Consider the following 9,575-nt stretch of genomic DNA (forward strand, 5'->3'; position numbering starts at 1 on the left):
GAGGTTACTTTATCAGTACGATGGGGCAGGCTTGCAAGAGAGCGGGAGGAAATCGAAAGGGAGCTGGCTTTCGGCATGTTGCCTTCCCCTGATGCCGGAGAGAAAGACGGGAAAGCGGCAGCAGCTTTTTGCCAGCCTAAGCCATTGCAAGCAAGAAGACGAACAGGGGAATGCAATATCCGCGGGAAGATGCAGAGAAGGGGAGGAAGATGAGCGAAGCAGGCGGTATAGACGAAGGGCATTTCATCGGAAAGGCCTACCACCGTCCTTGTATTACCAGTGTCATTCCCAGTCATCAACAGCAGCAGTAGCATCGTGGTGTTTCATCGCTCGCGCATCTACCGCCCAGCTTGTTTACGTGTGTCATATTCAACCGGCGTTTGGGAAAGAAGGGAAGGAATTTGCGAGTTGTTGCTAGTTTATCTTGAGCAGGAATCATAAATCCGAACCTGGCCAACTGGCTGGGAGTGTACAGTTCAGGTCGATGCCAAAGCTGCACTTGGAAACTAGTGCCGAGTGATTTGCCGCCGCATGGCTAGCCGTAAGGTCATGATTTTGATACGTGGAGTTTTGTCTCGTTTATATTCATGCAGAATATCACAAAGCCAGCCGCCCCGCCCACTCCTTAACCACCTCCATGATCGCCCTGCCATCCGCCGCGACGGCGCTCTCGCTGACACTATCAACCCCTTCGAGCCCGACAACCCAGAGGATGGCGCGCCCAACAATCCAGCGGGCGACGGCGCCGGCCGCGGCCAGGACAAGAGCGACGGGGTAGCCGCAGTCGAGGAGGATCTTGAGAGCCTCGACATTATTCAGCACGACGGCCCAGCCGAGGCTGCGGGCGGCCGCGGGAACGTCGTAGTCCCATATAACCATCAGTATCGGGAAGAGCTTGGTCGAACTTGACACCAGCAGCGCCGTCGACACCGAGTTGGGCCGCGTGTACGTCCGCAGCAGGCCCAGCTGGTTTAGCGGCGACAGGGGTGACGAGGTCAGGAACCGGATCGAGAGCTGGAAGGCTAGGGTCGAGCAGGTGCAGAGTATGACTAGAGTAGAGATGTTAGATTGGTATGTTTGCCGTGTACGAATCAGGGAGGGGTGGCGCATACGGAAGAACATGTACTGGAAGACAATGGGCTGCTGCGCAAGCGAACCAAGGTTACTCCCAACGATCTGGTGCTGCAGCTCGTCGCCCGCTCCTCCCCCAGTAGAACCCTCAGCCCCCGGCACCGTCTGCCTTTCGATGCGCGCCCAGGTGAGGTAGACGTCGAAGAGCAGCAGCAGGGTGCCGAGTCGGACGATGGAGGGGTCGAACTGGTCGCCCTCGCGCATGAGGGTGTTGTGCAGCAGGTGGCGGTAGACCTGGGGCTTGATGAGGACAAGGTCGATGAAGAGCACGACAAAGTCGTGCTCGACGTACTTGTCGCAGAAGCGGCCGCAGTTCTTGCACACCGTCAGCCGGATGTTATGGCCGCTCGACGGATCGCCCGCGCCCGAGTACTGCGTCCATAGCGTCTTGACCGGGTGCCGGCACTCGATACAGATGGGCATCTGTGTGTGTGTGTGTGTGTGTGAATGTGTGTTTCTTTTCGCGGCGGGAGTGCAACACTTCGTGGTGGTTTCTTTTGCGCCGTTTCGATCGTTGCGTCTGTCGCCAGGTACAAGACCAACCTTGCTTCCTTGGTGTATTCGTAAGCCCGCTCAGCTAAATCATATAAGCTTCATCGCAGCAATCATGAGCCGTCAGGTGCCGGTGAGGCAGGCAGGTTGGATGGCGGCTCGCTGCGAGAGTCGCAAGTTGGTTGGGAATATAATATGCACTACAACACTGATTAAAGTCCAAGATCCGGCCGCCTGGACTCTAGGCCGTCTCTAGGTTAGGCCATTGACTGGGGGGCATCCCTCGCTAAAAAGTGGACTGCTGATGGCTTCCCCCAATGGCAAATCGATTGGTATACGAAACTACACAGGCGACTGACGAATACATGGGCTCTGGTATTGATGCAGCTATAATAAATAAGTAGGTAAACCATTCCTCTTCTCTTAACACCCTGGAACGCCCAGTAAAGACACTTTGGTATGTTGTTAAAACACCCGGCTTCTGCTGCTTGCTCTCCCCATCCATGATTCATGCTCTCTCTATATACAAAAAAGACCCATTGACGAAGTCGGTTCATTCGAGATGTCGTAGCAGCACCAGCAACGCCTGAAATGCAAATAGCCAACGGTACAAATACTGGTATCTTTCAGGCTGAGCCCGTTGCGCACTGGTGGGATATGACACGGTAACAGCGCCTCAGTCGTCCTTCTTACCTTTCACCGCCGAACTGGTTGTGCGGCCCCTGACCGTCCCCTCGCCGTCGCTCCTCGCCGAGGTGCCAAAGTAGCCCGAGCTCTGCAGGTTTGACTCTGGCATGCGTAGTGGTGTCCTAGGGCCCCCATCATCACTGTTGGTGTCGGTCAACTCAATAAGATCCAAGTCTTCCGCAGGCCTTCTAGTTGAACTCAACCTGGGCGTGGCTGGCCGCTTCGCCCATGCGCCTCGCAGCCAGGTCTCGACTGTCGCCGCTGCTTGTTCCAGCCCCATGCCCTGCTTTGAAGCCATTGCATTTGCATCGCGCCCGTCCTCAAACGGACTTTCTACGATCCCCGTAGCCTCGTCAGGTTTGGTATTATTGAAGCCCCAGTGGGCCGATTCCGAACCCATGACCGACATGGAGGGCATGGAATCGATGTTGAAACCCTTGGGAAGCCGTTTGTTGACCCAGGTGTTGAGCGAGTCTTTGGCTGGCCCGGGAGCCCGTGTGCTCCGACCCATTGTACCAACGCCTCCAGGTCTCCGCATCCAGGCCGGTGCCCCATCGCTGGGACTTACGAGGCTGTTTCCCCTGCTCCTGCCGGTGGAGGACGATGCCTCCCAGCTTCCCACAGTAGGACGTCGCGCGCCACTAATCGAGCTCTGTCTCCGCGAGGACGACCAGTTGCCAGGGCTATCTACGGCAGGCTCACTGGAACCTCCTGTAACGCCGCGAGACAGGTCGAGAGACTGGCGTGGCGAAGAGAAGGCGGATACGGTGCGTATGCTCTTCTTCCGCCGCGGAGGGAAGAAGCCCACTGCCTGCCTTGGTACTCTTACGATCTCCACGGCGTTGTCAACGCCATCGATCTTTACCCATCGTACATGCGTCCAAGGCTGTTCCTCTTCTGGGAGCGACTGGCTTTTGGTATTCTGTGGATTGGAGGAGTCCTCGTGAAGTGGATGCTGCTCATTGGGCCAGCTATCTGCCATTCCACTCTGTATGGAGCTCTCTGGCAGCGGCGTCGTTGCCAGGTGATCTACTTTTCGGTTGAAGTAGTTGGGGGTTCGCACGGTCGGCCCTTGACCTCACAAGCGTCTACAGGTATCATCAAATGTTTGCGGACTTGGATGTTATCCCGGGACCACAGGCCATTCGTTTTCCTGAAGGCGTGATCTTGGCACCTATATCGGAGGATAAGGCCGGCGTATGTGTCAGTAGGCAGCACATGGTGTAGGTAGACCAACTGATCCTCCACGACCGGCTCGCTTTGGGTGCCGGCCAGGTTTTCGTCCGAGTTACGCCTCTTGAATTTGCCAGCCACGTCTAGACCCCCATTAACACCTTCGTAGCTCTCTAGAACGCTCGCGGTCTTCCTGGCCTTGAGAGCAGCCTCTCTTTCCGCGAGAGATCCCGCTGCAATATCGTCGGCTTTCGGTCGCCCCAATTTCGTCGGTGGTGCTGGTCCCCAGCTATCGGGCAGGTTGCGACTAGCATTCCTGCTGCCATTGGTGCCGAGTGTGTTCCATACCGACTTCTGCCGAGATTTGCTAGCACTCCTGCTGTTTGGTTGCGACGCCTCGCTGTTGTAACCACTCTCCCCGCCCGTAAGAATAGAAGAGGCAAGCTCTTGGACAGAGGCCCAGCTGGGCGCCCACTGGCCGTCGAGTAAACCCTTGCTGAAGGAGGAAGTGACCGGACTCGATCGCCCGCTGTCGGCGAGCTTGGTCGTGCTGAGGCGGGCTGCGGGGAGGGGGCTCATGCCACGACTGGGGGCATTGGGGGCAGGACCGAGACGGGGAGAAGAGCGAGAGGCTAACGGATTCGACGAGGTATCGTTGGCGCTGGGCCCGCGGCGGTTTCGTGGCCGCGACTCTCCATCGACGCCGGCAGGCATCAGAGCCGTGGATGACATGGAGCCCGCATTCTGGGTTGACGTAGACCGGACGGGAGGAGGGGCCATGGTCCGTCAGGTTAGTTTCTTAGGGGCAAATCGGTTGCGCCGAGAGGAGCGGTTCCAGGCCAGCAAGGCGATCTGCTCGTGTCCGCGCGAAGCGGGTGGAATGTAGATGCAGTAGGTGCATCAAAGCTGTGTCACGTCGATGCCGGATGATAGTGACATTTATTAAGAAGGATGGGAGCCTCGAGCGGCCGGTAATTTGTGGACGAGCGGATCTAATTGGGAGCCCAGGTGGGAGTGGCTAGAGTGGTGGTTCGCATGTGGAGGCTCGAGAGTTGGTAAAGGTGGTTTGGAAGGCCGAGGGTCGCGGTCTGTGAAAGGACAACGAATTGGTGGTGTTACCGTCTGAAGGTTGACAGTTGGAACTTTGGGGGTGGTGTAGTGTAGCAGCAGCAAGCAGTAGGAAGGAAGGGAGCGAAACCGAATGTGGCCTTAATCGCAGCACCCGTCCTGGTTGGTAGTAGGCAGTCCACGCCTCAAGTGGTCTCTCTGTAGGTTAGGTAGGTTAGGTATGTAAGTAGTCCATACCCCAGCACTGGTAGGTACATGTGGATTCCAGTCCGGACATACACAAGTGGCGGATAGTCGACAGTAGGCAAGTCGGCGCTGTAGGCAACGCAGTATTCGTTCAAATGAAATGCCAGTTTCCTTTTTGCGTTCGGGGAGGGAAATCTTCCAGCCCGTCCGTCTTGTTCAATGGATCAATGATCAATGAAAGAGAACAAACACATTGAACATACCACCAGCATCAGGCCTTGCAGGTAACACCACATTGGATACTGTCATCAATGGCATGGTCCGAGGTACGTAATACGCCTAGCTGACCACCGACCACCGACCGCCTGGATGGAGTCTGCTGCATGCGTGGGCAGCCTGGATTCCAGTCTTACGTACCCCCCTATCACCACACGACCATTGATTTCAGTCTGGCCCTTGCAGCTCTTCATCATGGCTCAGGCGGCCAGGATCTTTCACGGCGGTTTCACGTCCCCTCCGCCCAATCAGCTCTTCAGACGTTCCTGTGCCGCCTCCGCTGCCAATCATGCCCGACCCCACCATTCTCCCTGTCAATCAATCCCGTTACCTAACAAACGTCGGCCGCCAGCCAGCCTTGGGCTCTGGACTCAAGCATCATGCTGGAGATTCCGAAAGCCAATCTCCAATCCCACGACTCCTCCTACTACGTAATGGGCAAGTCTTGGTTGCTGTGTGGTAATTTACCCGTGGTGCTTTTTTCTTCTTAATACGGAAAGCTTGTTGGCATTTTGAAACACACACACATGAACTTAAACAGATCGGATATACCGAACGAAGCAGGTGGGCGTGGGCGGGCGGAAGAACCCATGTGTTCGTTTTGGATATACACACTTGACCAATGGCAGTAATAGCACACATCTCGTTCCCTTCATGCCTTGATGCCTGCCTGAAAACGGGGTCTGTAGGGTCCTGTAGGGTTTCTGCAATGGCCACCATAAAAGCTATATTGGTACATTTTTCATGTGCATCGTCAATGTTCCTTTCACCCTCCCGACTCACGCTCCAGCATTCCCAAGTCCCAGATCGAGATTGCCTAGATTCACGTCGTTACCGTTGATACCGAAGAATTGGAACCTGGAGAAAAATCCATCAGTCGAACCGAACCATTCAATCGCCATCAATCTGTTTAACTGCACTTACCAGTCCTCGACGTTCAGCGTAGCCGGTACGGGCTGCCCCGCTGCAGATCCTGTACTCCAGCTGTCGCTTGGGCTATGACCATCCGGTAGGCCCCCATCATGCTGCCACATTTGTCCCGGCTGCCCTTGGAATTGCCCCATGTTCGGCTGCAGCATCCCATCCGCCTGCCCCGGGCTTCCGCTCATCCCCTTGCCAGTCGCCGAGCTGCCGCGCTGCTGATGTGACGGCTGCTGTTGCGTTTGGTGACGATGCTGTGTCGCTGGCTGCTGTTGCTGTTGCTGATACTGACCACCTTGGCCTGGCATCTGCGACATCCCCTGGAACTGTGCCATCATGTTGGGATCCAAGCCTTGATTCGCTTGGGAAGGCGAGACTTGGGGAAACTGAGGTATCGTCGTGTTTTCCGGGAAAAGTTGGTCGGGCTGGAAGTTCTCCCATATCGACTGCGACAAGTTCGGCGAATTGCGAGTCACAAGATACAAATCCGGCGGTGTGGCAGGAACCGAGAAGGAAGGGTTGAACGGCGTGGCTGGTCTAGTGTGTGGTCGACTGTGAGTACCGCCCATGAACGTATCCCCTGGTCGTGCATTGGGCGATGCTACGGGTGGCCCCATGTGGCTTTGATGTAAGTCGCCCTTTTGCGTTTGTGCAGGCGTCTGAGGTCTTGATCTCTCATATGACTCTTGCTGCGTTGGCGTGCTCACGCTGAAATCGATGGCCATCTCATCATATTTCCTCTTGGCTGCTTCTGCCGATCTCATCTGTTGTTGCTGGTGCTGCTCCAGCTGGTTGAAACTCTGTTGCGCCTTACGATGTCGTTTGCCCGCGGCTTTCTGGAGCCTCTCCTCCAGTGACCTATTCCCGAGGATGGACTCGAATAGCGTATAGATCATCTTACCAACCAGCCACACTTTCGAGACTTCCTTGAGAGCTGCCATGCATGTTCGGATCCGGTCATGCGTGACCTGCTGGATTGACGGAACAGGGGATCGCATCTGGTATACATGCATGATGAGCGCCGAGAACAAGCTATAGTTGACGAAAGCAGGGCAATACCGCAGCTCGTCGTGAGCCGACAGGTTTTCGATAATGGAAGTTATCATCCCCGCCGCTTGGAACGCGATGTTCCGGGACGGATATGAGGAATCGTCGGGATATCGGAAACCATGATTGTTGTTAGGGGGCATGTGCGCCCGATGCAGCAGGCAGAGGGTAGTGTAATAATTCGAATGGAGCAACGCACTCCAGAAATGATGTCTCGGCATCTCCCAGTAGATGATCTTCGGGCAGTTCTGCAACCAGTCGGCCAACGCCATGTCGCTATGGGTAAGGTCGATCGCGTTGCGCTGGCGTCCCTTCGAGGCTACCGAATATTGCTGCGATAACACCAAGCCCATGATCTCGCACAGCTTGACATACTGCAAGAAGAATTGGACATGGATGGGGTCAGGTGGGAAACCACTCGCATGATCAGCCTCGTCCTCGACGAAGTCGTCCTCGGTAAGCATTTCCACATCCGAGTCATCCAAGTTGATATGAACTGGACGCCCAAGGGCCACGGCAACCGATCGGTCTCTTGTGAACAATGTCCACCAGATGCGTTTCCAGAGCCGCTTGTCTGCTTTGCTCAGTTGAGAGCTCTCCACACTTCGGTGCATACCGGATCCCTGAGCTACAATGGTCGCGACACGACTCCAGTAGAACACATTCTTGGTAACATCTTCCGGTCCCTCCCAGTACCAGCCCATCAAAATCAGTGACTGGACGATAGTCACGCGGTCGTCTTCATAATTGGCGTCATAAAGTGCCTTGGCACGCTTGTAAAATGTCAGCGCGGCGGGAGTTGTAGAACCATTGGCGTCCATCAGCTGCGGGTTATTGCAAACTCGCGAACCAGCGAGCAGAACAGCCTGCAGAAGTAGAAGAGACGGGGGGTTCTTTGGATCTCGGTACTGTCTCATGAAGCGGCTGTGATTTATGACTGGAACAATGGGGTGAACCCATCGGAAGTAGGCCTCAATCAGTTCGTCGCATAACGACCTCGGAGGAAGGAGAAAGGCGCCGCGCTGGTGTAGAATGTCGATTTCGATGTTGTCCAATTCCGTCAGTCGGGCCCTTGATCCTCTCACGTTGTCGGGCAGCGGGTAGTGGACAACGTCGGAAGAACCTTGGCGGTCGTGAACCAGGAGGGTGAGGTTGGAGGACTCTCCGAGGAAGGCAACTCGTCCGGCTTCTGTGATGGGCGCTCTGGTGAACTTCGGCTTCATGACTAGATTTAAAAACGTATCGTTGTCAACCTCCTCTTTCCTCGCTTGGGCTTCTGTCAAAGTCGTTGCTGGTGTACCTTCCGACGAGTGGTATACTGCCGGTCTGGCTTGAAATGTGGACGAGGAGCCAGCCGCAGCGGCAGCAGCCGGCGAGCGGTCTTCGACATTATCGCCTCGTTCGCTTGTTTAGTCTCGCGTTAGTTGCTATTACCATGCGCGGATTATACCTGGAGTTGGGCCAGCCTACCTGTCCGAATCTCTGCCGGTGGTGCTCGTTCCGGTACCTGTCTTTTTCCTCTTGGGCGCTGGGATCTTGCATTCGATCTGAAAAGCAACGCAGTTCGTGCAAGGGACGCCCACTATGGTTGCCGTGATCAGCCCGTGCTTTCATGCCTCATATAGCACAGATAAAGTCCGAATGGAGGGAGGCAGTATGCAAAAGGTTCGACAGCCATCGGGCAGGTGCGCCAACAAGAAGCAACCTCGCCGCACCACCATTCCTGGAATTGTGGGAGGGGAGGGGCCGGGAGCGCTAGAAGGAGATGCGGCTCGGCAACGAGAACAGAGCGGGACAGGACTTACATGAAGCAGCGTCACATCGAACCTTCCGAGCATGGCATGTCTATCAAGAATCAGAACTGTTAGACTGCATTTTACGTGATAGCGAGGTCTTGGGTGTGGCTGTCGGCGGGATGCTGATAGGTCGCGCTGGAGAGGACGCCCGAGATGCCTCGGCACGATTTTGATCGAGACCCAGATAAAGGGCAGATAAAGCAACCCGCGTCCTCAACCTTAAAAACACGAGGGAGAGGCTCGAAGCAAACATACCTCACAGGCGCGAGATGCACGTTGTCTTGAATCGCAAAAAGAAAATGGACTTGTCAGCAACGCCGTTATTGCCATCTACATCCAGCCAAAGACTTGGAGGGGGGAGGTGGTCGCAAACCTGCGGAAGCTCAAGCTGTTCTGAGCGTTGATCTGTTGCTGCGAGTTGGGAGCTCCTCCCAGCGAACCGCCATTCTGACTACCTGACTGCTGCGGCGAGTGGGATTTGGGGCCTCCCGAATCCCCCGCCGACATTTCCGAGTCCATTCTCGCGGTCGCCTGTACCTCCAAAGCCATCCGGCGTCACCATTCGGAAGGGAATCGTCGCACTCGTCGTCGTCGTCGTTGTCGCCCGCCCGCCGTTCGCGTGGCTCTTGTTGTGGGTGTTGGCTGTCGCCTGGGTAGCCCGATCGGCCGATTGAAATCGCGATCGATGGAGGGTGAGAGAAAGCCGGGAAAGAGCCTGGTGAAGCGAAAGGGGGTTTGCACTACGCGAACGAGAGATGCGCCAACGTCTTGTTTCCCAATCTCTCCGTCGTTCTGTGC

The 9,575-nt window shown here is 55.8% G+C and overlaps 2 protein-coding genes across 2 annotated transcripts; both read right to left on the reverse strand.

Moving 5' to 3' along the window:
* Positions 1 to 597: 597 nt before the first annotated feature.
* Positions 598 to 4,263, reverse strand: PG986_006074 (uncharacterized protein; the record flags this gene model as incomplete). Its single annotated transcript, XM_066842296.1, has 4 exons — positions 598 to 1,554; positions 2,151 to 2,209; positions 2,317 to 3,339; positions 3,393 to 4,263. 4 exons carry the CDS (start codon positions 4,261 to 4,263, stop codon positions 598 to 600), a joined length of 2,910 nt encoding a protein of 969 aa, XP_066702158.1.
* A 1,402-nt stretch (positions 4,264 to 5,665) lies between these two features.
* PG986_006075 (cutinase transcription factor 1 alpha) lies at positions 5,666 to 9,296 on the reverse strand (the record flags this gene model as incomplete). The annotated part of the gene is made up of 6 exons (XM_066842297.1): positions 5,666 to 5,738; positions 5,797 to 5,871; positions 5,938 to 8,385; positions 8,452 to 8,528; positions 8,787 to 8,826; positions 9,151 to 9,296. The coding sequence occupies 6 exons, from the start codon at positions 9,294 to 9,296 to the stop codon at positions 5,666 to 5,668; spliced, it is 2,859 nt and encodes a 952-aa protein (XP_066702159.1).
* Positions 9,297 to 9,575: the final 279 nt, after the last annotated feature.

Source organism: Apiospora aurea (assembly GCF_038362705.1).
Source record: "Apiospora aurea strain CBS 24483 chromosome Unknown utg000004l_segment0_segment0, whole genome shotgun sequence".
In the NCBI taxonomy this organism is placed as follows: Eukaryota; Fungi; Ascomycota; class Sordariomycetes; order Amphisphaeriales; family Apiosporaceae; genus Apiospora; species Apiospora aurea.